The 27083-nt window shown below is 40.7% G+C and overlaps 1 protein-coding gene across 5 annotated transcripts; it reads left to right on the top strand.

Moving 5' to 3' along the window:
- The first annotated feature begins 915 nt into the window (after window positions 1-915).
- IL20RA (interleukin 20 receptor subunit alpha) lies at window positions 916-18383 on the top strand. 5 transcript variants are annotated; one of them, XM_085055661.1, is made up of 7 exons: window positions 916-1049; window positions 9806-9935; window positions 12158-12336; window positions 12995-13170; window positions 13803-13947; window positions 14495-14634; window positions 17199-18383. In XM_085055661.1, the coding sequence occupies exons 1-7, from the start codon at window positions 989-991 to the stop codon at window positions 18111-18113; spliced, it is 1746 nt and encodes a 581-aa protein (XP_084911787.1). In that variant the 5' UTR covers window positions 916-988; the 3' UTR covers window positions 18114-18383. The 5 variants fall into 5 exon arrangements, with proteins under 5 accessions (XP_084911787.1, XP_084911789.1, XP_084911788.1 ...); XM_085055663.1 differs by having other exon boundaries at window positions 920-1049; window positions 9806-9921; XM_085055662.1 differs by having other exon boundaries at window positions 953-1049; window positions 9837-9935.
- Window positions 18384-27083: the final 8700 nt, after the last annotated feature.

Here is a 27083-nt window from a genome sequence, read left to right as displayed (position 1 = left end):
CCATCACTTCCAAGCGGATTGATGTGTACCAGTTGAATTGATACCTGGCTCTTGTTTGCATGATACTCCTTTTACACACAAAGGCTTGAGGGAAATGGCTGTGATGAATGGACTGGGAGACCAAAAACTGGCAAAAGGGTGCCAAGACGGAGGAGGTAAACTTGGAGGTAACAGAACAAGTGGGAGGACAGCAGCAAATCAGGTCAGTTGGCAGGAAAGGAGCTGGCAGGGGTCCATCTCAGGGAAGAAGGCCTGGTGTCTCAGCACCTTCAGCTGCTAGAGCCTCCCCAAGCATTCCGTCTGCAGCACCCCAGAGCACAGCGTGATCCTTCCAGGCTCCTTCATCTCCTGCTCTCACTGAGGGCTGCCCTGAGCACCTCCACACACACTCAGCGAGAGCTCTGCTCGCAGCAAAAACATGTCATTTGTCACAAGCCCAGAAATGCTGAGGTGGGAATGTGCCTCTAGAGCCCCTCTGCTCCAGCCGGGGTTAGGCAGAGCAGGGAACACAGCTCCGTCACCAGATCGATTCTGAGCATCTCCAAGAATGAGTACTCCATAGCTTCTTCTCAAAATACGGGAATCAAATGCGAAGGAGTGGGGGAAATCGTATCTTTGAACACCCAGTGATGTAGACCGTTGGCCCTCAGCTTCCTCTGAAAAAAAAAAAAAAGAAAAAGGGGGGTTGGGCAAGAGCATCCCACTCACGTCTCACGGTGGTTTCGAGGGAGAGCTACTCATCAGTGAAAGCACTGAGCGGCGCAGCAGGCATCACCCCGCGGCTTGGAGCCGGTGCTTGACAGGGCCCCGGCAGCCTCACCAGGCCCTCGCCACCTCTCTCAGCCCGCCCTGCCCGGCCCAGCCCCGCACCGCCCGCCCGGCTCCTCCTCCCACCTCCTGCCCTGCACAGCCCTGCCCTGCCCTGCCCTGCCCGCCCTCTCCGCCCCCTGCGCGGCGCGGTTGCCCCCGGCCGGGAGATGAGGCCCCGATGGGCGCCTGGCTGCTGGTGCTGCCGCTGCTGCTGCCGCCGAGCCCCGCGGCGCGCTCAGGTGGGTGCCGCCGCTGTCCCCTGCCGCGCTGGGGACAGCATCCCTCTCCGGGCCGGCAGGGCGAGCTGTGCCCCCGAGCCCCGCCGGAGCCCGGGAGCCGCGGGCCGGAGCAGGGCTCGGGTGATCATGCCGTCTGTCCCGGACAGCCCTGTGTTTGGTGTTCGTGATTCTGGCTGGAGGAGGAGAGCTGGGTGTTTCTGTAATGTTGCTTCATCTTTTCCTTTTCTCTGTAATTAAGCTGGGATTAGGTTGTACAAGGCTCTGTGTTGATTTGCTGTCAGCTCTAAGTTGATAGTGTGCTCTTGAGATAGTTCTTAATATATCCCCAGATACCTCTGGTGTTTGTAGCTTCCTTTCTGTTTGACAGGCACCACCTTCAGGAATCTAACCGAGCAGTCGAGAGCTAGATTTAAACAAGAGTCAGGATGGGGTTTTGGCAGAGATATTCAGCTGGTGCGTTAGTGTCCTGAGTCCCTTCTCCCAGCTGTTGACTGTGTCGACAGCCACATATCCAAGCACAAGAGATAAAGAAGATAAAAGAGATAAAGGAGGCAAAAAATGTGGTGGCTGGAGTGAGCTGTGGGAGCAGCTCAAAGAACAAAGTGTCTGTGCATGGACAAGGATGTTACCCAGTGGGAATGAGCTTATAAACTGTAGCCTGGAACATCTGTGCAGGGGGAGTTCCCTGCTGCTGTTAAAATCATACATTATTTCCTTTTTTATATCTCTCCTGTATAAAACCGAGCAGGGCACTGGAGGATTAGCAGATCATCTAAAAAACCTACTCTACCTTTGTGCTTTTGTCCTTTGCTGCAAGTGTTGCCTCCAAAACTCAATACATAAGGACAGAATCTGCTCCCATTGAACTCCACAGCAAAACTTTCCGATCTTGTGGGAGCTGGAAAGCAGCAAGGAGAGTTCTTCATTATCTGAATACCTTTGAGTATCACTAAGTACTGTGTCTCAGTTAATTCTTTTGACAAACTACTCCAATATGCATCAATGATTTTTACTTGCTTTCAGAAGTACCAATACCATCTTCTTTTTAAGTAACTGACCACATAATTTTCATCTTATGTAAGTCCAATTATCATCAATGCAAGTGTTGTGGAAAATCTGTACAACTGGTATTCAGTTACTGTTTAAAAAAAAAACTTTAAAATGTGTTTACTACTAGTTTTGATTCCAAAGAAAGTTTAGAAAAATGTCAGAGGAGTTATGCAGCTGTTTTCTAGTGGATGTTCAAGGCAGAAGGGAACCTGCTAGCACATTCCTGAGGTTTTAGGTGGACATGATTTCAGAATTTTGTTGACAGCAATACCAGCATGGAAAGGAGAGCTGTGCTTTCACTGAAGGCTTAGAGCTTCCATTTTTACCTTTTTCAGCATAAGACAGTGAATGTTAGTTTAATTCATCCTAGTAATATTTTGCTAATAATGGACGAAATTATACGAAGTGCAGAACAATCATAGCAGTGCTCATGTGCTTTCTCTGATGTGAAGTGACAGGTAGAGGAGTCCCTTTTGGGTACTTTGTTCCAACAGGAGAAACCAGGACCCAGGTGCCACGCAAAGCAGTTTTACAGCAGGACTTTGCAGACTCAGATTCTTATACCTTACGGGATCTGTGCTGTGCCTGTCCCCTTGGGATCTCTTGTCAAGTTCCTTTCTGAACTCCTTAGTAGCAGCATTTAAATGCTACATTATAGCTTGACCTTTGCAAAACACCTTTGTTTTCACTGTGATGTGTCAGTGTGTTTGGCATAATTTTATCCTTACTGGAGTACATCTACTGCTCCAGCAGCTTCTGACTGCATTCTGTTTTCAGGCCCTGCTGTCTATGAACTGTACCTAATAGACTATCTGAGCAAGGATAAAAATTTCACTTGTCACTGCAGTTGGGATTTTGATAAATTCGTGCTTCACTCAACCATTTAAAAATCTATACTGTAGAACAAATAAAAAAGTGCAGAAAAATGTGAAATAAAATGGAAAATTAATGTTTTCATCAATGGGATCAAGACATATTCAAGCATGTTCAAGCATGTTCCTCTTTACCACATGGGGGAGTTTAGCAGTTTTTGTGAGGAACTCATAAGGATGTGAAGGAACATGCTGAATTTTGGAAGTGATAAAATATTAATCTTACCAAGTTCCATTTTAAATCCTTCTGCTTGCTTTTAAGGGGAGCTTTCCCTAACCACATTCTTCTGCAGTTAGAGAAACCTTGAAATCTCTAGCCCATAGAGTCTAGTCTCTGTTGTAGATCCATACAAGAAGAATGTGCATTGGAGTTCCCCATGCAAACACTCAGGTTCACTGCTGTAGCTGATAACCATTCCTTTCTGTGGCTGTTGTTGTCTAGTGACCTTCATAGTCTTAAATCCAAGAGAAGCAAGTGGGTAGGATTTCTCAGGTCATTTGTGTGTGTGTGGTTCCTGTTTATGTTTGGTTTTACAGTTTTGGCTTGTACAGATTGATTTCTGCTGGTTGAGTTCTCCCCAAGAAGTGGTGTTGATTATCTGCAGGTAAGAGAGAGAAAAGCTACCCTTTGTGAGCCAAACAAGAGCTCCCATATTTTAAGAAGCTTAACTTTGTAAGAGCCTGAATTTTGCAACTCAGAACCATCTCTGGACAAAAATTTTAAATTACATACAGCTCTTTTCTTTGTCCTTGATGTGCCAGTAATTTGGGATATTGTTTAGAGGCACCATATTTCTGTTCAGTCTCACACCAGTGGGGGGCTGCCCCAGGAGTTCTCTGCAAACAGTTCCTTCCCAGAGGCATTGCCTGCGAGAGGTGAGGCATTACAGCTTTCTGGGAGTGTTGGTCCTTCCTCTCAGGTCCACGTGCAGAAGAAGGTGTTCAACTTTCGTCTTCTTAGGATTGCCTTTCCCTCAGAAAGAAAGGCAAGTTCTCATCCCCCATCGACATTACATTCAGTCTCCTGTCTGAGGCAAAATGTGGATTCAGAATTGTGGGTTTTGCTAATTAAAATTGTTTTGACTCCCAAGAACAGCAAAATTCCTTTTCTAGAAAAGCCATCACTATGTCACTGTGCAAGGAGCAGCACCTATCAGGCAATAAATATCATGCTGTTAGTTCTAATTGGACTGTTGTTGCCTAATGGCTATTAGTCAGTGCTGAATGATGAAAGCTGAACCTAATTTTGGCTCAGGTTATATGTAAAATATAGATATTTTATGTAAAGATGGATTAGGAGTGTACCAAAATGTGGTGTATGGGAATTTGGCTGATAACTGTCACAGAGCATCATTTTTACAGTATTTCAAACAGAAAGCTTAACTCTTGGATATTTTGAAAAACAAATATAAGATGTCAGAGGTATTCTAACTAAGCTTGCGTTTTCTTGGCTGTTTGATGTGATTTATCTAAGCAGTAATAAATTGGTGATGCCAAACATGTTCTAGGGAGAAAAGAAAATCCTCAACGTTAATGCTGGACAGTCAGGCAGTTTTCAATATTTTATATAATTTCAAAACATCTGTTTTAAAAACCAGCTATCATGTCATGGCATTGTGTCGCCACTGGGCTTTTAAAATTAATCTAGTTCTTTTTGACGAAAAATGGTTTGAATGCCAAACTTAACAAATGCTCTTTCCATCTTAAATTAAAAAACATAACAAAAAGAACCAAATTGGAACTGAACTGAACCAAACCAAGCCATCAGGCACAAAACACCTTCATCAAATTATGACTCTGAAAGCCTTGAAGGGGCTGTGACTAATTTTAGACAAACAGACCTTGAATTTCACTTACCTTGTTTGCTTGTTTCCAGCCAGTATTGGTCACTCAGAATTAGTAGAAAACATATCTATGATAACTTTTGCCTGCTGGAGTGCATCATGCAAAGGTGTTTGCAGCAGGGCATGGCGGAGCTCTATTGTACTTGCAAACTTTCAGCACAGTGGGAAGAAAATTCAGTTTATTTTATTTCATGCAAGTTAGCAAAAAGGAATGGATGTCAGCTGCCATGATCCTCTCCAGCTGTCTCCTAGCAGGCCATCAATGGACTGGTAACTCCTTCAGAAATACCCTCCTTTCTGAAGCTGGGTATTTCTGGACTGAGTCTGAAATGTCCCTTGACCAATATCCTCTTTAGAGGTGGTTTTTATAAGCTAGAACATAGTTTGGATAAATAACGGCAAGGCTTCACATGGAGGAGGAGAGCCTGTCAGGGCAAGCCATAGCTTCAGTCCCACTTCTGTATCCCCCATTCTTCAGGCTGTGTTTCCATTCACACTCTTTCACGAAATATCCTCCTCAGGCTCACCTGTTTCCAATGGCAGCCTGCCCATTTCTTGAAAAACAAACCCCACGTGCCCCGGTCTCATCTTTCTCCCACCTTTCCCCACCTCTTCCCTCAAGCTTTTCCATCTGCTCCACCCCCTGGTTTTCTTGCAGTCTTATGTTTCCCTTTCTGTCCCTTGTCTTTCTTCCTTCTGTGCCCCCTCTGAACAGGCTGTGAGGGAAGTGATTGCTCCTCTTGTGGGAGAGCAGAGGGTTCTTCGTGGTTAGCTCTCGAGTGCTGTTATGACTCGAACAGGAAATCACCTCTGTGCTCCTCCCCACATTCCCACCAGTGCCGCTCAAGTCAAAGGGTTTCACTAACCTGCCTTCATACCCGGCAACACCAGAGTTCCACCAACCCACCGGGAGAAAGGCAGATGAGCTGTAATGGCTCCTATGCATCTCTCCTCCTGCTGCTCTTTCTTCTCTTCCTCATTATTTGGTCTGCTGAGTTTGAGTCAGAAAGAATCTGCACAGAAAAAAAGCTTTCAGGATCACTTAATATTTAAGAAGTTTACTCATTTATTTAAATTGTTGCTAAGATGACAAGTAAGTAATAAGTTTGCTAAAGTGTATTCCTGGCTTTGCTGGGTTTCCCTTCTTCTGTGTAACTTATGATCTCCAATTCTGGCTCAGTCCCCCTCTTTACCACTTGGTGCACTCCCTTGCATTCCTGCATGGCTGGGACCATCTTGCCTGAAGCTGGAGATGTGCCAGAAGACCCTCTGCTCATGAGGGACACTGAATACGATGCTAAATGGACATTTGCTCTGAGTATGACCATTTTTGTTTTTATGTTACACTTAGGCATGTGTTTGAGGGATATTTTTCACTAAAAACAACGTAACAATCAAAACAGATGAGCTGGAGGAAGAAAAGAGAGAAAAAAGTACCTTGAAAAATGAAGAGCAACAGTGTAGAAGGAGCAAACAAAATTTCATAGGAGTATGGTGGAAGTCACCCAAAGTGGAACTGAAAGACTAAAGAAAGGGCAGTGGCTTAGAGGATTCATTGGTGGAAGCAGTGCAGCCTAGATTTCTTGTTAATTGTTTGATGTTTCACTGGTGGGTCTCAGCTGCCAGTGGGAAAAGGTAGATCAGGGACTCAGCCTGTTTGAGAGGCTGTCCCCTCTCTGAGGTGTGTAAGTGGGGGTTCAGTCCAGGACCTTGAAGTGGCAGCTGCAAATGCTGAGGCGCAGGGTGTGCCTGCAGTGTTGTCTGCAAATTCAGTACCCAGCACAGTTTTGCTTCCATCGCAGGTGCTCCCAAGGGTCACTTTTGTATAAGAAAATGTGACCACAATTGAAGCCAAAGTCTCTGCCATTGTCAGAAAAGCAGTTCCCCTTTTGAATCCTGAGATGACTGTAGGGGAGGAGTTGTTAGGTTTTACTGCTGTGGGTAGCAAGACTGTTGCAGTAAGGCTCATCTTTCTTTCTTAATGCTTTCCACATCACTCACTGTCTTAAATTCTATCTTACAGTTGTCTAGAAGGTTTCTGTGACCTCCTTTGTTGCTATGTTTGATTGGATAATTTGGTGTTTGCACCTTTGTGCCATGCCATAGTAAAATACAGCAGATGATCACTCTGCTTGAAAGGGCTACAGTAAACAACAGTGGTTACACAAGAGGAACTTGGATGCCAATAGGTCAGCTTTCAGTGGGTCCTCTGCTTTCTCCCCACCCCAGAATTTTAGCCACTGCACAGAAAAAATATCTGAACTTTTCTGTGTTTATATATTTTTAATGCTTTGCAGCTGCTGGGTTACCCAAATCAAGTGCAAAGCTAACAAATCTGTTTAGAGCCAGAGGGCATGAGTAGCTGCAGCTGTATTTGTTCTGCAGCACTGACATTAAACACAGCTGTTCATCACTGAGACAGGCAGGGGGACCCCCTAGCCAGTAAAACACAGATACACTAAACGGATAATGATTGTAACATGGAAATTCTGTGTGTTTATCCTTGTGTCTGTATGTACGTGTCTGTGCATGTGTGTAGATAGATATGGTATAACCAAAACTGATCTTCATACAGTACTGACTTGAGCAAGGCACATACTTGGCAGGGATCTCTATGTGTTTAAAACTGACCAGGTTTCTAAACCTAGCAGGTGATTTCATAAAGAGAAGGTGAAGCAGACTTCTCGTGTGAATAATCTCACTGACATCAGTGGGGTTTTTCAGTCGCATGCAAAGGTGTTTTCAGGCTAAATCAAGTCTGTTTTGGAGAGTCTCACTATAGTTTATTCTAAGATCAGGCCTTGGCTGTTCCTTGTGGTGGTGAAGTTTGCAAGCCTATATTATTACTTTATTTCCAGTCCAGGTGTCAGTCATGGTGATGTAAACAATAATATTACTCAATGTTTGATTTACAGCCTTTCTGAAGACAGTAATAAGGGTTCCTTTTCTTTCCATGCAATAAATAAATAAAGTAACTTAGTTGTACTGGAAAGTGAATGACAGCCATTGCTAGCAATCAGTGAGGCAGACTAAACCTAGCAAAGCATCTTGTATGACTGATTTCTGCTCCTAGGCCACTGCAGACTGAAAATACTCTATGTGACGCCCATGTCATTAATCCTGATAAGTGGAAAATCTAACTGTTTTCTCAGCTCTCCTGGGCACCTTCATCTTTACATTTGGATTCACTTAAAGCAGTTGCAGAGGACATTTATTTTGGGGAAATGAAAACCTTTGATTTTCTAGATTCTGTATTTCCCATTTGGAAGCCAATGTTAGAATAAGGCAAATTCTTGGAGAATCCCTTCTGCTGCCTTTACATCCCCTGGCATCCCGGAACTTCTTTTATGTTGTTACAACCAAGTCTATAGTTTGAGCTCTTACAAGCTGACTGTCATGGGACATTTCTGCGTCCTACTGTCATGGAAATGGGACTTTCTGCTATTTGTAAATAGATAAGCTTGAGCTGACAAAACTTGTTCTCTGACTAGAAAATGCAAGCCTCTGAACACTATACTAGAGATAAAAGAGAGCAAAATTAGAAGTACCTTCTGTAAACAGAGTTGTGATCTGAAGATACAGATACAGGCATATACCAGGGTTTGTTTTGAGCATTAATGCACAGCTAGAGGCTTGGAAAACCCAGAGTTTGCACTGAGACAGTTTAAAGTAATAGGTCTCTACAGAATTGCAAGGACGTTGCTTTAATAAATGTACTGAAGAGAAAAAAGCTTTTACTGTTTGGCTCAAAGACAGATAGAAGTCTGCACATTCATCAGGAAAATGGTGGTGACTTTTGCTTACAAAGGCAGCTATATGTTACATATGCAGAAGGATGAACACCATTGCTCTAGTAATAGGGACGTATACTACAAAAAACCCTAAGGTCTGCTTACGGAAGTAACAGCTCAAGGACTATTCATTCGAACAGGTTCCCACTGTTGATATATTTTATTTCCCCCTTTCTTTACCTCATTTTGTTATCTCGAGAACTGGAATTGCATTCCTGGAGGAGGAGAGGAAAGGGTTTTGAAAAGTCCTGAAAGACCACAGAGTCACTTTTTCTCTTCCCCATTATGCTCTTGTGGCTACTTGCAATGGGAAGCTCCTTCCCAGCAGTGGCAGCTCCAGGGCTGCTCTCAGGGTTGCTCCCCTGGGTGCATGGCAGGAGTAGCTGGGGCTTGAGTCATAACTTTGAACCTGGGATTCTTCCCCTGGGCCCACAGGCTTCATTTCGCAAGCGATTTAGCAATGTGAGCACATTCATGACATTTATTAGATTAATAAGTGGGTATTAGACAGATGTGAAATTGTGTTCTTAAGATACCCAGATTTACTTGTTTATTAATTTCAAAAACTGGTGCAATGAACAGCAATTTGGCTATGTCACCTAACAATAGATGTTTGCTTTTGGATTTCTGACAGATCCACAGGGATGATCAAATGACACTGGGGCTATTGTGGTCATCCAGTCCAATTCTCCAGAGTAAAGTAATATTTCAGTTTGTAAAGCTGTATTTGCAGTAGACTCTATGTGTCTTTTTTTTAAAGGGTCTGGTTTGTCTTTTAAAAATCTACTCAGCTACAAGACGATTCTAATGAAGTATTAAGGATATTTTTATAATTTTCAGTGTTAAATTTTTCTGATATTCAAATACAGTTGCAGTTTTAAAAGTATGTGTCTCTTCTAGGCCAAGCTTTTCTAGTTTTAGCTTCCAGTCCCTAAATATTTTCATGTCAATGCTTGTCATAAACAGCAAAGCCATTTTTGCTAGAGAAAAAATACTTGTAAAGATAGAATTTGAGACTGTGCTTGGTAGGGACACTTGAAAAAAAACTGATTTTCCATAGCCAACCACATTACCCTTTGAACGCTTAAAAAGGTAGAATTTATGGCCTTTTTAAAGATAACTCTCTTTTGGCTACTTTGGAAGCATATGTATTTGCAGATTCTTAGTGTGTGTTGTTCCTTTCTTATTTTCTTTCTCAGGAGAGTTGTATTGTTCTTTGCCCAACCCTAGGAATGTCCATTTTGAATCTATAAACATGCAGAATGTCCTTCACTGGTCACCACCAGAAGGCACAGGCGAAGGAGTACTCTACAAGGTGAAGTATTCAGTGTAAGTTGACTTCTTTATTTTATCTCCCACTGACTTTTATTTTAGCATTTTAAATAATAATTAACCCCCCTCCCAAATTCATGCAAGGTATTGCTGATATAAAGAACTAAAGAGTGAGCTAGACTTAAGTAGTATGGTTTTTAGCTTCTACTTCTGGCACTGTTTACTTCACACCCAGTTAAAAAAGGTATGAGGAGATGTTATTCCTATGAAAGAAGTGTAGGAAGCAACATTCTAATACTGTGGAAGCTTTCAGAGGCATTCCTCCTAAAATGAGATAGAAGAATGAGGAAGGACTGGACTGTGGACTGGTATCTGTCCACATGAGTCCTCTGTACACATCTAAATGGATATAGAGATATAGTATTTAATACAATATTAATAACACCCAGTGTGTCATTGGTCTTTCTTGACAGACCCACTCCCCCAGATTTCTTCTGACCCAGCAAGCCTCTCTAGGAGAAAATCTGCTGATGTTATCAAGCATTGTACAAAACCAAGTAATGTGGTTGGAATCAGGCCCTTACATTGTCAAGGTCTGTACCTTAGTAGGGTATCAAGGAATTTGCATGAGAACCAGACTCCATTTCTTTTATTCCCACTGAGAGAGCACTGTGTCATTCTGAAAGGCAGTAATAGAAGTTTGGCTTCTAAATAGGTGTGACATCATTGACACAGATTACGTAATGCTCCCAATCTTTACCTCTAATATTTACACTTCCCTCAACCTAGGAACATTTTCAGAACAGTAAAATGAATGTTGATCTCTAGCAGGTTCCTATAACTTGGGAGCGCTCAGCAGTTACAGAGTGAACAATAATTTTTGTCAGGATTTAGGAATGGTGTTTCCCACTTAGTAGTTCTGCTAAAAAAACATGGTGCCACTCAGTTCCCCTCCACCTCCAGCTGGAAGCACAAAAAGCAGAGATCACAGATGGGAGATAAGAACGATTTGCTGGAAACAGTAATGAGATAAGAAAATGAGCAGTGACAACAGCAATATTGATGATAAAAATGTACACAAGGGAGAGTGCAGAGCTCAACCTGACTGCAGCCATGCCATGCAAAATGCTCCCTCTGGTCAGGACCAGCATTACTGCACAGCTCTGTCTGCCACACTTGCTCTGTTGGAAAGGAGCACCTTTTTTTCTTGGAATGAAGAGAGTCCCTTTGCCCTGCCCCTGGCGATGAGGTAAGATGGTATCCAATAACATCAGGATTTTGGCCATGCCCACAAGGCTCCAGGCTCCACCCGCTCATGGCTACTCCAGAAAGTTAACCCTGTCCTTAGCCAAAACCAGGACAATGGTGTAGGAGGTAAAGTGCTCAGAGAGCACTGGTTACACTGGCTCTGAAGGGCCAGCTGTTCTGTGAAGAGTCTACTGTAGCCATAGATATAGCCATCTTTCACACTGAACACAAAAACACTCATGTGCCTCTACCCACCCTGGAGAGCAAGGCCTTGAGATCGATGGAAAATGCTGGTGAGTGATCCTGTCCTGCCACATGCCCTTGCTAGTTAGCAGCCAAAGGGAGTTCTTAATGCAAATTTGAGGAGCAGGAACTTCTGAGCAAATCCAAACAGGAGTTTTCCAAGCACATATTGGTTTGTTCTACCAGTGTGTAAGAACTGGTCAGTACTGAGGGCATTGTTGGTAGCAGATACATGGCCTTTTTTGCTACTAGAAGAGTTTTGAAGTTCATTGTGTTCCGAGCCTTTCTTTTAAACTAGAAAATGAGGCAAGAGGCAGGAATGAGTAGTGTCCGGCCATTCATCTTGGAGACCCTGAGTGTCATCTGTGTCCATACTTGAGGATGAGTCACTGCCCATTCTGACAGAACTCTTTGTCTCCTTATAAATAGTTACCCTGTCTGTGTTACTGTGTGTTTAGAGTTCAGACTAAAGCTGTGGAGACTGAAGTTGAGAGATCACTGGTCTGCGCAAGCAAAGCTCAACTTAGATTGGTATCACTAACATCCCAGTTAGTTCCATCTGGCTTCTTCTGGGTAGGGCCTGCTCTGATTTATTTTTCATTAAAAACTTGTGGAAGTCTGGTGCTTCATCTCAGCTGAAGCTGGGATTCTTTGAAATTTCAGATTACTGCTAAACACACAAACTGTTTTATCAGCTGTAATGCAGCAGAGAAAAATATATTATCAGGTGACTAATATAATGGAAATAGCTTTTGTACAGCTCCTTTCTCTTTCTTTTTTCAATACAGATATGGTGTTGGCAAATGGATTAGAAAGCCAGAATGCAGGAATATAAACAGAACATGGTGTGACCTCTCCAGTGAGACCTCTGACTATGAAGAACAGTACTATGCAAGTGTTAAAGCTTTCCTAAATGGGATGTGCTCTGACTGGATGGAGACCACACGATTCAACCCTCTTACAGACAGTAAGGAAAGCTAAGCACACAGCCAGCTGTTCAATGGCCTTGATTAATAATCTGTGCTCAGCCTGTATCAGACCCTTCATAGGGTATGATATTTTAATTTTAACATGAAGTTACCTTATTTTTTGCGGTTGTTTCATGTTTATGCTTTTGACAGAAGTAATTGAAATAATCCAATGGGAATTTGGAGATATATATGTAGTCTTGTATATGCTGAATACTTTGTAATGCTATGGTAAAGCCTTACTCAAGGCAAATAAAAGCTGTGGCACATTCACAGTATAAATAACTCTGATTTTGAAAAGGTTTTATTAAACCAATCAGTAAGCATACTCTAGAGCTCAATATTTCTTATCTGTGCTAGATAATCTAAGAACATACAGGTAATTCAGTCTATTTCAGTAAATTGAGTTTCAAGGTTGTTTATGCTGTGAAGTCCCAGGAATTCCTTGGCAAAATTCCAAGTCAGAGTTCACTTTCTCACTGTAAAGATCCTCTTAGTTATCTGATCAAATAATTTTCTACCAATATAGTAAATTGTTCAATGTTCTACTTAGACTTAAATGTTGCAAAAATGTAATATGATTGATTTTACAAAACTGGTCAAATCAGTGTGCCTCTGGTAAATTTGACTGCTTTTTGTACATGTTCATTTTTCCAGCTAAAATTGATCCACCCATGGTAAGTGTATCTTCTACTGACAAATCTATTTCAATCATTCTGACTGCTCCTGAGAAGTGGAAGAGAAGTCCTGAGGAAGAATCTGTATCTCTGCTTCAAGTGTATCCTGGCCTACAGTACAACGTGTCTGTCCTCAACAAAAAAACAAAGAAGCGGGTAAGCTTTGACAAGGCTGTAGAACTGCTCCTATTAAATCTGTGCTCTGTGTTTCTTGAAATGCCAAGATTAGCAACAGTATAGTAGACCAAAGTGGTTTGGTGTTTAGGTAGGTTGGTTGGTTGGTTGTTTGGGGTTTTCTGTTTGTTTGGTTTGTTGGGGTTTTTTCATAAAGGTGCAGGAAATGTAGCAATTACTTTACTTTGGACTCCAAAGTTAAATCCTGTTAACCCTAAGGCTCCTATTTTTTCCAGAACATCCCAGTTTGAAATATTTTGTGGAACCTTACCATGTGCCTTTCATTGGCTTGTGTGTCAGGACAGGGCTGGAGTGATGCTTTAGCTCTATTGCAACATCAGAACAAGAATGTGGGCCAGTAGTGGCCAATGGTCCTGCTTCATATGAAGCATGAAATTGTTCAGTAGTGGTACAAGAATGTTCGATTGGAAGAGAAAATAATCAGACAGGATGTGACTTAATAAGTAACTTGAATGTTGATTACATTTGGAAAAAAAGGATGCAGCTGGCAGCTCTTAGAGTATCATTGATCTTTCTAGAACATGTGTGTGCTTGTGACCTTTCTGCAGCTGAAGAGTTAAAGGGGGGAAAAATATTTTTTTAATGTCTTCCAGTGGTTCTTCTCCATCAGCAACAACACCTTGGTTGTGCCCTGGTTAGAACCTGGAACAGCTTATTGTGTCAGTGCACAGATACATGTCACCACACCACTTTTGGACAGTGGCTTTTCCAAAGAATATTGCATTGCTACATTGAAAGGTATGTGTAAAGTAGCAAATTTAAAAAAAGATTATGCAAGTTAGCAAAAATCATGGTGATTGAGTTTGTGAGTGTTTTATGTATCCCTTTTGAGAGTGATTAGCATGGCTTCTCCCTTTTCTGTGCACTTGTACCAATAAAAAAAGCTTTGCCTCTAATAAAGCATAGCTGGGACTGACTGGAAGCTACATCAGTACTTCTGAAGGAAAGTATCTGCACTCTTTGAGTTTTAGTGCATGGATAGTGTTTTTTCTCATTGAAAGAGGTTTGGGAGTTGGCAGAGCTGAGTCAGCCTGAAGTTAACAACAGGAGTATGTAAGGGGGGTGGGGGGGTGTTACTTCTTTTTAGAATTTAGTTTAGAATTTAGAAAATAATAACAATTGCCCTGTAGCTCAAAAGTAATTTTTTTTTAATTTTTGCAAATTCCTTGTTTATCTAAAACATTTGCATTCCATATCCAAAAAGCAATGTAGTCAATGCACACATTACTGTCTATATACTTTAAAAAGTATCTTGTTACCATGAGAACTTTTACTTTATTAACAGATAAAACAGAAGAGGAGACTATAACAATCACATTCGGATATGTTATACCTACCATGCTGGCTCTCCTTTTTATTTCAGTGACTTGCTATTGTGTGCACAAGTATATTCATGTCTACAAACAAAAACATCCAACAAACCTGGTAAGTCTCTTCTGTTGCAGGAGGTCACAACCAACCTTGGCACTCACAGCAAAGCTGTGTGTTTTCCAGGGTTCCAAGCAGGCTTGGAGGAAACCATGGCTAGCTCCAAATCATAGCCCTAGTTGCCACTGAGATCAAGAGAACAAAACCAACATTGAGGGTTATCAAATGCAAGAAAAACAGATTAATAACTCAAGTTTGCAACTGTGTCTAAAAAGATGACCAGACCTGGAAACATGACCAGAGCTAAGAAGGATCAGAACAGAGCTGTTGGTTTGGGAAGAGTCATTGCCTTAAGCAAGGTCTGAGGTGCACTAGGCAATGTCTGCCAGGATGTCAGAACTCCATAAATTTATGAGATGAAGCACTAAGTAAAGTCAGTTGAACAGAAGTTATTGATGTGTTGAATTCAGAAACAAGAAGGGAAGACAATTAAGCAGTACAGAAACACCATGATGGTTTTTTTTACTATTACTGGGTATTACCAGTTTTTTCCACTTAATTGTGATTGTGACGGTTTTAACACGTATACATCATACAGATAATTTAACTTGGATTTCAAGAAAGTGTTCAAATACTGTACCATTTCCTAACACCCCAAAATGTATAAACAAACACATTCTGTTATTTAGACAGCCCAAGTACACTTTCTGCAAAAAAAAGAAAGTGTTCTGCAAAAAAAAGAATGTTCACAGATTTCTTAGTGCTGCCAAATTTGTTGATTTTTAGGAAGGAAACTTAAAGTCCATGAAGTATAACTGATTTTCAGCTCACAAGCTCAGCAGAATTTTCTCACAGGTATCTTCAAACAAGTTGCTCAACTATAAACATACAAGTACAATAATGAATGAAGACTGATGTTAATCCAATCTGGGTGACACCGTGGGATGGGAGATACAAGGCATTTGGTTTCAACATGCTGATCTTGCTGAAGATTAGAGCAGTGCAGAGGGACTGTGGGTTCAGAAAGGCTCAGGAGGAGTGGAGCAGCTACTGCTGCAGTGTGTTCAGATGTGCATGGAAACACCTCTTGCACTTGATGAGGCACTGGTTTTATGACAGAACCGTGGAATCACAGAGAGTTTTGGGCTGGTGGGAGCCTTCAAAGGTATCTAGTTCAACCTCTCTGACATGGGAAAGGACATCTGTCACTAGATCGGGTTGCTTAAAGCTCCATCCAACCTGACTTTGAACACATGCAATTATGGGGCATCCACAACTTCTGGGAAACCTATTCATACTCACAGTAAAAAATTTATTCCTTACATACAGTCTAAATGAATGTTTAGTTTATCTTTTAGCTTGAAACTATTGTCCCTTCTCATTTCAGGCCCTGTCCAAAAGGGACATTCTTTGTCTTATAAGACACAATCCTGTGTGTTATTCTTTATGCTTTGTCCCTGGAATCCCCATGGTATGGGGAGATAGCTTGGTCTCTTGGGGAGCTAGCAGGACAGAGCTCTTTAAAATCCTGTAGCATGAAGGGCTACCTAGTAAAAAAATCCCACGCAGCAGCAGACTAAACTCTTAACTCCAGTTTTTTCTTTAATAAAGATGAAATTTTAATGTTGGGAATTTTTTATGTTCATTGCATTTTTAATGACCATCTTGGAGCTTCAATTTTATTTCTCCACCTCTGGATTCAGTCAAGGTAACAAATGAATGTAGACCTGGTATTTTAACGCCTCTGCATTTTAATGCATTTTAGTGCTCTCTGGCTTTCCCAGCATACAAACTATTCCCCATGTGCACCCTGTGTGGCTGGGGGAACATGGAATGAGCCATTTGTTTTGGTCTGGCACTTCTGACCTGTGGGACCATTCAGACTACCTGATACATTGATTAGTGGTCTTACTATTCCATTCCAGCTTGAAAGCACTAAAATGCAGATTCGGGTTGTTTTTTCCTCTTTGCTCCACCAGTGCCCACACAGTGTTCATTCCTGTCAGAACTATTACTCATTTCAGAAAGATCCCTATTTAATTCAATGATTTTGCACAGGGTCTCAAAAGCAGCCTGTGGCAGCCTGCACAGTGCAGGCTCTGCACACTGCGCTTCACCCTGATGTGTAGCTTCCTCTCTGAAAGGCAACCTGGTATTGCTTTATACTCTGTAAGCTATAACTTAACATGTTACCTGACAGTGCTTGTGGGAACTGGTTGTGACTGCTTTTTCTCTTCACTGGTTATAAGGAGTAGAATAGATTTGGTAATCTTTGATCCAAGAGCAAGACTGATATTTTCTCCAAAGTCACTTAAGTTTATGCTGTTGGAAACAAAACCAGTATTTGACAGAATTCTTCTAAGCATTACTTTGATATGGGGAAGGTGAGGAAGGGGATTTTAGAATTGGTCATAATATAGTTTTACTTGGGATAGAATAAAAAAAGGGGAGCATATTGACACTCCTGAATGTTTGTATGATGAACTTTCTTCTTCCCTAAATTGAAATAACCTCCTAAAAAGGTCTAACTTAGCCTTATATTTTCAAAATATATGATGGTATAAGAAGCAGCAAGATGGTATTTTTATTATTCTTCACTTAAAATATTTCTTCCTTTCCAGGTATGGCAGTACACTGACAAATGCAAGGAACGGGTTCTCATACCAAGTGAAAAAATAGTGCTCAACCTTATCACTGTCAATGGGGATGACTATAAGGAATCCAGTCATGTGTCAGAAAGGAAAAGTCTCCATTACTGCACTGTTTACAGTGATACTGAAGGGAAGGATTTGCCTTCTCAACAAGTGCTGAAAGCAAAATATTTGATTGATATTTCACATGAAGAGATTTCACACAGAGAAGATACTTTAGCAGAAGGGGACCAAACTGGAAACTGGACATCACATGGCCAGTCTGGAACACAGAGTATTTTGAGAGATAAAAATGCAGGTGTTGTAGAGTATGAACATGATGTGAGGGCTGAAGACTTCAGTCCTGGTCAGAAACTAGAAAAGGAGTTTTCTGCCCCCAGGAGACTACAGGGTGAGCCACAGATTGCTTTGGGGGACTTGGTTGATATGGAAACAGGACAGCCATATTCCCCCCAGCCAGAGATAAGGGTAGCAGACCTTTGTTTGGGACAGAAAACAGAGGAACTTAATTTGAAGTTGGTTGATGCAGCAGATGAATTGCCAGGTGAGACCCATATCAACTTCATGGACCTGGATACTGAACAATCTGGGCAGATATCCTATCATCAGCTGGAAAAAATCACACACGGCCTCACGGAGAAAGAAGGTGTGCAGACCATATTAGTTGATTGGGATCCTCACAGTGGAAGACTATATATTCCTACTTTGTCCAGTGTTGAAAATCAGGAGTGTGAAGAAGTGTTCAAGTGTGATGATCCTGACAAAGAAGGAAGTTTGCTCAGACTGTATGAGAAAGAGGTATCTGGTGAATCATCTGAGGACCAAGAAATGTATCTCCTGCAGTTCAAGGAACAATGGGGACTTCATGTAGAAATGGAAGACTGAAAAGTAATTTTCTAAAATATTCAAAAATGCAAAATATTGTTTAGTTTGCTAAAGAGAGTGATGGACTCAGGGGAACATGCATGTCTTAGTGTACTGAAGTTTTTGGAATCATCACAGTTGAACAATTTATTCATTGTGTGTTATTTATAACAGTTTCCAGATGTGATATAAATTATTTTGACTTCAATCATAAACCACTTGTGTAAAATATTGTTTTGAGGTTATTTTTAAAAAAAATAATAGAAGAAGTAAACAATATTTAAAAATAAATATTTGTACAGAAGACGCTTTCACCTTGCAATTCCTGAAAAAAAAATTACCAGCATTTGAAAGCAGTTATTTTTAGAGGAAAAAACCCAAAGAAACCAAGAAAAAAAAAATGTACTATTTTTAAAATTTTTGCCTTCCAAACTGGTACTTGGTTAGCTGTTTTTTTAAAGGAACACCTTTACCTAAATCTTTTATCTCAGCTGTTGTTGTTGTTGCATGACCTTGGCATTCTCTGTGACTATTCATCCTCTGAATTTTTCACTTGTAGTCAGAGATTTTAAAACCAGAAATTACATTAGAATATTTTTAATTTTTTTCTGATTTCAGCATTACAATATGCTGATGACTCCTTATCAGGAGGTAAAAAATTGTCCTCAGCTGCTTTTATAATAAAGGTATAGGTCATGCAGCAGTGTTACACCTGGCTTACATAAACACCTTTGTGCATCAGGAGGATTACAGAGGAGAGTTATATTTTAGTGTGAAAGAAGAAAATAGCTGGAGATAGGAATTTTTTGCTCCAAAAAAATCAGTCATACAATCATTCATCTTTCTCAGTATTTCCTAAAGATTTCTTATGATCTTGTAATTTTCTTTTGCAATGTGGGGCCTCTAACTCATACAGGGGAGCAATTATTTACTTTTTTCCAGTATCCCATTGAATTTTACCCAGTTACTGCTGCCCTAAGACCAGTCACTTGTGTTCAGTGTGTGTCTTCCGTATGGACAGACAGGGATGCTTCAGCTCTGTAAACACTTTGGTGTAGGTGCCAACTAACATTCCTTGAAGAGGAAGGTATCCCTTATTTTGGGTGTGTATTTCCCTTGGCGTTATTTGCCTGCTGCTGATTGCTGCTGCTGCTTTTTCTCTTAGGTGAGTAAGCCTTGCACCAGTGGTTACTACTTGTAAGCATATTTAACATACCATGATCAAGTCATTGCTGATTAAAATTTGAAAACTTGGTAACTTATCCATAGAATCTCACTTCACTAAATTCTTTTGTGGTTGTAATCTTTCACTGCATCTTATCCTGTTTTGTTTTGGCTGTTTGTTTTTTGGTTGGTTTGGTTTGGGGCTTTTTTGGTTTTTTTTTACTTTTCAGTAACAATTAGGTTGTATAGCATTTATTTCCGCATGTACTTGGAAAGGCATCACCTTCCTAGTTAACAGTACTTGTGTTTAAGGTACAACATGCTGAGGTTCTTGCAATAATTTTCATCACAAATTCATGCTTAGGAATAGTGGTTAATTTTTGGACCAAAATATTTGTGATAGAAGTTTGCAGCACTTTCAGTGTTGCTTCCTTTTGATCAGAATTTGCATTAAATTCAGAACTGATACTAGATTATGCAAACAGTCCTTCATATTTATAAGATACACTTTGAAAGTGTTCTCAGAATGATCACAGAAAAAAAAAGGAAGAAAGCACTGGTGGAAAAGATGTTAAAGAAGATAAGAACTTTCTTTTATATGCAAAAGAATTTTTCAGGTTAGCTAGTCAAGTTCTGAAATTGATGAAGCAGAAATAACAGTGCCAATTTCCATCAGTATAATACCAGTAAATTGTTGATGGCCTTTTTAATATCCTCAGAGTTACTCAAGTTTTTCTTAAAATCTTCTAATTATGTTAATCAAATGAAACTGATCAGACATGGTACCTTCAGCAAACCAAACAGTCAGCAAGGAGCAAAATACTGCCATGTAAATTTGTAAAATAGTAGAGGGAAGAGCCAAGCAATAGGAGAGCTGACATGTTCCTACTCTTACTGGACTTTATTAAACTTTGGTTAGCCACATTTAGTAGACTTAATGCAGCCAAAAGCAAGGTCATATTTCTAGAATCACACACCTAGACTACAGATTATACTCAAACACAAGGTTACCTGGAGCCAGTGATTTCAGTGATTTTGAAAATTATATGGAATATTAATAGAATGAAGAAGCGATTTGTTGAGGACAATAGGATGTATATTTCTTGATCATTATGGCAATAAAACCAGACCTTTATCTGTGTTTACAGACCTGATGTGACTACTACTGGAATAACTGCCTCCAGTTTACAATGTAAGTCCTGAAGATGAATGGTGAATGCTACTATAAAAGGCCAAAGCAAAGCACTTCAGAGCCTGAAAAACAGGAAACCTAGCTATCAAAATGAGATCTAATGGAGATGAAACTGATAACTAGGTGTGGGCACACATCGTTTTGGAAAGTAATTGTAATTGTAAGTGTGGTTTTGCTGCCTCTGCTTAGACAGAGTGACAGGGTGTTGAAGGAGAGACTGAAGTCGAGAGCTGAGTGCAAGATACCTGTGATCTGATGTAGAGCAGCCCTGGAGAAGCTGCTGCAGGATGAGAATGACCAGATGGAAAAGTCCAGATACACGAGGGAAACATGCAGGATGAGTCACATGTCTGGTGTGATAAGGACTGCAAAGTGCCCACCCAGCAGGCATGAGGTTAGCCAGGTGAGGGATCCATGATAACTCCCTAGCACATGATTCAAGATAAGCTGAAACATGAAGGATAGGGAAACAGTCAAGAGGGCTCCAGAGGTGGAGTCTGGAAAGAGTAGCTAACACTATTACTCAGCACAGCTCTTCCTAGGAGGGAAGTCCTACTTCCTGGTAGGGAAGGACCAGCAAAAGCCCTGAGAAACATTCTCAGTGTCTAGAAATTGCACAATATGAAAACATCCTGAGCAAAGAAATGCTCCAAATTACATTACTAACAAATACACAGAAACATGCTCAATTTCTGCTGATTTCAAGTTAAAGTTTTAAGCTATGCTTTAGCACTTTCCTACAATTGAGTGAATTCCTGAATTTCTGAATGACAAAATCTATCGAAGCATATCAAAAGGAAAATAAGTAATGAATTACTTCCATATGGTCTAACCTGCAAACACACAGGCTTAACCAGACAAAATGACTGGGATGTGAAACAAGTGAAATTTGAAACAGAAGAGCAACATCGTTTGAATGTTTTAAAATATGGACAATTGACTATTACCAAGGCCTGTGAAATTTCTCTAACGCCTGTAGGTCTTTCAAATAAGCGTGTTGTTCTTTAACACTAATACTAACAGGTGGGAGACATTTCTTGCCTGGAATATGCTAAATGGTACAGTGATGTTCATACGATGTCATGTCTTAAAATTTGATTAATCCCTTTTTTCCTTCTTTAAATAAGAAATATTTGCTTATCTATACAGTGGAGTTAAAATAAACTGTTACTCCAAGCACCATATTTTTGAACAGTTGCAGCTTTTATGTCTGCTGTGATTCATTCTTGCAAAGTCAAAGATTTAAACCTATTCAGCCGTCTCATGTTGTCCATACAAAATACCAAAGTTCTCATTAAAAGGAAGACACAGCAACATGTCAAGGTTTTTCTGCCTTGGTTTTTCATGTAGGTTTCAAGCTTCGTCAGCCTCGGAGCACGTAGCAGTAAGTGCAGGAAGTAATTTTCATGCTTAGTGCCACCTCTTAGAAACCATCAAGATTTTTGTTAATTTGTACTGGCAGTAACACTAAGCTGGCCCCCATAGTTTTCACCATCTTTTCCTGGTACAAAAAAAAAGGAACAAAACAAAAAGTACTTCTGTTTTCTAATACCTCCAGAATCAGTTTAGCTAAGACAGATTTTTCTGGCCTAAGGTTTTAAGAGGACTTGCTATTTAGCATCACACAGCTATGAAAATCCTCACTTCCTGAGGGAAGACACACACATTCCAGTAGTGCTGCTTCAGCTCTCTGCTTTTGCTTCTATTCTGCCAGAGGAGCAATATCCTGCATTACAACATTTTTCAATCACACTGTCCCTGCTTTGAAGGCATCTTTCTTGCCACTGCTGTTCACAACACTGTATGGTCTCTGCAGGATGAGAGACCTGCAGAAAGGGAATTGTCCAAAATCTGTATCATTGCAAGGTGACCTCCTGGACCTCTCACACGTTACTTGTTACCTTGTCAAAGTTACAAAGAGTTATTCATCCAAGTAGAAATCTAGCACTGCTGCTCACCTCTGGCAGCAGTTTCAGCAAATACTTTCTGCTAGCACCCAAAATTGCTGTAGCGACTCCCATGGCACCAGAACATTCTCATTTCCCAGTAACTCTCCCAGGTACTTTGCTTTAGCAGCAGCAGCAGCGTATGCTCTAAACACACATCATCAGCTCTGCCATCCAAAAACTGCCATTAAGAAAACTTACAGATGTCCAAAGTAAGGCAGCAAGCTGACAGCAGTGTGGCCCAGCAGAAGGGCAGCAAATTGCTTTGGTTTTCTAAATTCTCGATGATCATGTCATTGGGAGTGGGGCAAAATGTTCAGCAAGATCCCCTACTGAAAACAGCGGGGAACTCTGAAAAATGTCAGGCGCCTTCCAATGTGACAGAAAGAGATCAAAATATATAAGAATTTTCAGCACTGCAGTGTATCTTTTGTGTATCATTTTGCCTTGGTTTTTATTTCAAGCCTTTCAAGATTTTTATAGTAATTAAACATAAAGAAAGAGAAGTTGTTATCCCAGTTTTACAGACAGGGCAACTGATACACGGAAAGGCTTAAACGGATTGAAAACCATCACATAGTAAGTGCAGTGTGCAGGACAGGAGACAACAAAACACAGATAACCCTTCCCCAATGCATTAACTGCTGAAGTCACAACTCCCCTCAGCAGTATGTCTCCATAGTGCAGATTACTCCAAGCTGTCAGGTGTTCAAGGCTATACACATCCCCAGTTTAGTTTAAATTAAAATGATTACATTTTAAGGGGAAAGTCTAGTATGTAAATCAGCTGAAGAGTCCTGACCAACAAGAAGTCCAGAAGTCTGACAAACCCAACCCTCAGGGCAAAGTCAGCCAAAAGCATCTAAGTAAACCATTCTCTAGGGAAGAAAAGATAAGTCATGCCAGGCAGCCATCTTCATCTCTCCTGTGCTGAGTGGGGTGAGATCCAAATTGCCCCTATGCTCTCCCATTCTGTTCCACAGCCTCATTAATGTTGACATTAAAGTTGTTTTGTTGGATGTGGTTTGTTTGCTAGTTTATTTTGTAACACTTCTTTCTTCCAAGAGGACACTGGACCAGTGGAGTAGATAGTTTGGGAAGAGACGACAGTCTTTAGGAATTAAATTTTTAAAAAATAGAGAAACATCAGTTGGAGTGGTTTAAATACAATCAACCTTGTCAGGGCACAGGATGAAAATCAAATGAAGTGCTCCTGTTTTATACAGCAAATTTCATCAACCCAAACAGCAAAAAAAATAAACAAATCCCAGGGCATGTTGGTGAGACTTTTTCTATGCCACTTCTTTGCTCTTGGCCTCAGATGAGGCATGGGTTCAGGGAAGTGGTTCTGCTCTTGCAAACTCCTTTCCTGAGCTGAGATAGGGCCCTCTCCACCAGTGTTCAGGTTTCTCAGTCATGCCTTTCCCTACCTGTGCACCTTGCAGGCTTCTGATCTTTTAAGTTTTGAATAGTCATTTCACTCTCAGCCCAATGCTCCTCCTGAACGAGCTCTGCTCTGCAAACTCTCAAAACTTCTTTCACCAATACTCTGTTGTAAAATGGTTTTATGTGTTTCTGAGTTTGCTTAATTATCCTCTGTGCAAAATAAATATTTGTTAGAATATATTTGTGTATCCATTTCTCACCCTGTCTCTGGGAAAATAATGTTCTTTAGATTATCCCTTGCTCCTTGTAATGCAAACACCAGCACATCCACAAAGAGATCAGAGGGACTCAGCCTGTGTAACGTAATTTAGAGACTTGTTTACTGTTCTCCCACTGGACTTACAAACACAGTGTGTTCTATTTGTCTCCTTCTAAACTGACTTACACAAACACCCCAAAATAATTCTCCTGAACTGAATGTGTTTAAGTTTTCCTATGTGGTCACAGAGACCTTTTATTCTTTAAGCAGTTACCACATATTATATGCATCCTAAAAAAAGGTATTTAATCCTTAGTATTAAATAGGTTTTAAAGAGAAATCCTAAAAACTCTTGGTGTAGACTTTTCCCTGGCATGCAAGATTGATCTTGCATAGCTTGCAGACTGCTGGAAACAAATGTTTATTATTTACCCAGGATGTGAATTATATTCTTATATGAGGATATAATACAAAGTTTAGAAACCTTCACAGAGTTTTCATTATCAACCAGGAATTTTAAACCCCTCCATACTTCTTAGCTGTGGGAAAACATGGGTAACAGTCTGTTCTGCTTCTCAATGATATTCTCTCTTTCCTCCTACACCAGTCTCCCTGGGGCTCACATTTTAAATCTGTATCCAAAAAGCAGTCTGGCAGTAAGGCAGCAGTTACCAGTCAGAAAGGGATTGTCAGCAATTGTCAACAGATAGCCAGCAAAATTAATGTCAGGCAGTGCAGCTGGTTGCAGTAAAAACAGGGTGCATTGCCAAAGAGCAAAGAAAATAGTGAAAGCTGTTTAAGGGTTGTCTTCTGTTCTACTGAATCAGGAGCTTAACGATGCTAAAGATAAGCAGAGAGGCCCTGTGCCTGCCCCAGAGCAACAACAGGAGTTTTTTACCCTCTTCTTTTTGCTGGGAATTTGCTGCCTACTGGAAATAGGAATGCCTACATCCCAGCATGGACCTACTCGAAACCTCATCATGCTGTAATGACAGCATTTGGCAAAAGGCTCCAAATTAATTACAGCTACAGGTTTAGCCTTTGCCTGAAGCTGACACTCAAACTCTTTCTGTAAGTATTGTAAGCAAAGATACTTCTTGGGAAAAACGGGGTTATTGATAGGAAATCTGACTTCTGCTCCTTTTTCTCAGTCTCCTGCTTGCAAAGAGACTTTTTTGCAACTGCTATGGTCCTGCAGCAATGTCACCTGCTCTGCTGAGCCTCTGAAACTAGCAGTGAACTGGTCTGTATATTCCTCCACAACCAAGTAAGCAAAGGTTTGTCAACAAACTGGTCTTGTGGCTTATAATACATGAATATGTGCATGAACTTTAAAAACCTTCCAAATTATCTACTGCATTCATCTCTTGATGGCTAGTTTGCAATACTTTTGTGTACCTTTTATCAGTAGTTAAACATTAATTTCATTTATGCCTTTCCTGTATTTGCTGCATCCATAATTTCTCATTGCCAATCACAAATATTTAATCACGATTTTTATCTTTTGGGACAATTGTAATTCTAGATCATCAAAACCACAGATGTCAGAACTACCCAGCCTTGCAGCTCTTGCCAAAGGAGTCCCAGGTCTCTGTAAACACATTCTGGTCCAACACACAGGTGTGTCAAGACTATCACCTTTTACCCAATTAGTAAACACAATTGATCTGTGTGGCAAAGAGAAAAGGCTCTTGCTTCCATTATGCCAACTTATAAATTTCTTATAGACAAGTCTCTCAGGAGGGACCAGTTCTACACCACTTATGCCATTATCTTTAATATAAACCTTTCCATGAGCAACACAAGTTCAATCTAAACATGCTTCTCAAATCCTCTTCATATTCAAATTACAGACTATGCTTATGGAGCAGAAAGTACCCCTGTTCTCCAAGGTTAAATCAATGCCACTAATAGAAATAAGCTGAGCAAGATTAATGACATAGAGTAGTCAACTCACAACCTTCTTCTACAGCAGAATGCTGTGCAATATTAAGTTGCAGCTGGCCTTAGTTCTCGATGCTACATGCTCTATTTTTGCCATTCTCCTGGCAGTGGTACCTTACTGGGGCAGATGTTTTATCCTGCTGCTTGTGCCAGGCTCTGTTTCCTCGAGTCTTTTAAGGTTAACACCAGTTTTCGTTTCCTAGTTAACTTCAAATGAAATCTTGGCATTATCTTGACACTTTAGTGCTTCTCTGAAATCCATTGTGCAACCTGGCCACCTGAGCATGTATGACATTTAAAAGAAGCCATTGCCAAATTGCCAGCTTCCTTCTCAACACCACATGAAAAATGTCAGAGAGAGAAATCCATGGCTTCTGCCACAGTCTGAAAAACAGGGTGGTCAGCACCCAAAATCCTGTGATTGCACTGAGCACTGGACACTCCTGCCAAGGATTGGAGCATTTGGAATAGAAATTCCACCTTCTCCCAGGGGTGAGGGATCAGTGCTACATTTGATACAATGCAGATAATATATAGGAACTGAAGATTTTTTTCTGAATGTCTGGAGCACTCTCTAACAATTGATAATTTCCTGATATTTCTGTGGCATTCAGCAATGCAGAGTCTCTCATTACTAGGTTTCTTTGATATAACTGTGATTGTTTTGAGGTCCATCCTGTAAAAGAAAACCATCCCACCTATCCTTTGTAGTTTGTGCAGTGATCATGTTACTACTGGCTCAGTTAAAAATTAGCATTTTGCTCATGGCTGATATAATGCCAAATATTCCAGTAAATAGCAATAATCAAAATCCATTAAGTCAGTGGACCAGTTGTGGCTTGTTTTCCCTAGCTTTTTACTGTTCTGTTTTTCATTAGTAAGAAGGCAGATCTGTTCCTCATAACTTTGTTAACATTTATTTGAAAGCTATCTGCTATAGTGAGGCCATCAGAGTTCCCGGGAAATACAAATAGAGACCAAACCAAGCAATGTTATTGAGACTAGGTTTCTAAATTTGCTTATCTTCTAACTTCTGGCCACCATGACACAGGGCAGATGGCTAAGATTACTTTCAGTCTGATTTGATTACTACTTGTTTT

Source organism: Lichenostomus cassidix, chromosome 3 (genome assembly GCF_008360975.1).
Source record: "Lichenostomus cassidix isolate B80296 chromosome 3, HeHo_3.0, whole genome shotgun sequence".
NCBI lineage: Eukaryota > Metazoa > Chordata > Aves > Passeriformes > Meliphagidae > Lichenostomus > Lichenostomus cassidix.
Note: the sequence above shows the minus strand (reverse complement) of the source record. Positions and strands in the feature narration are given on the sequence as shown.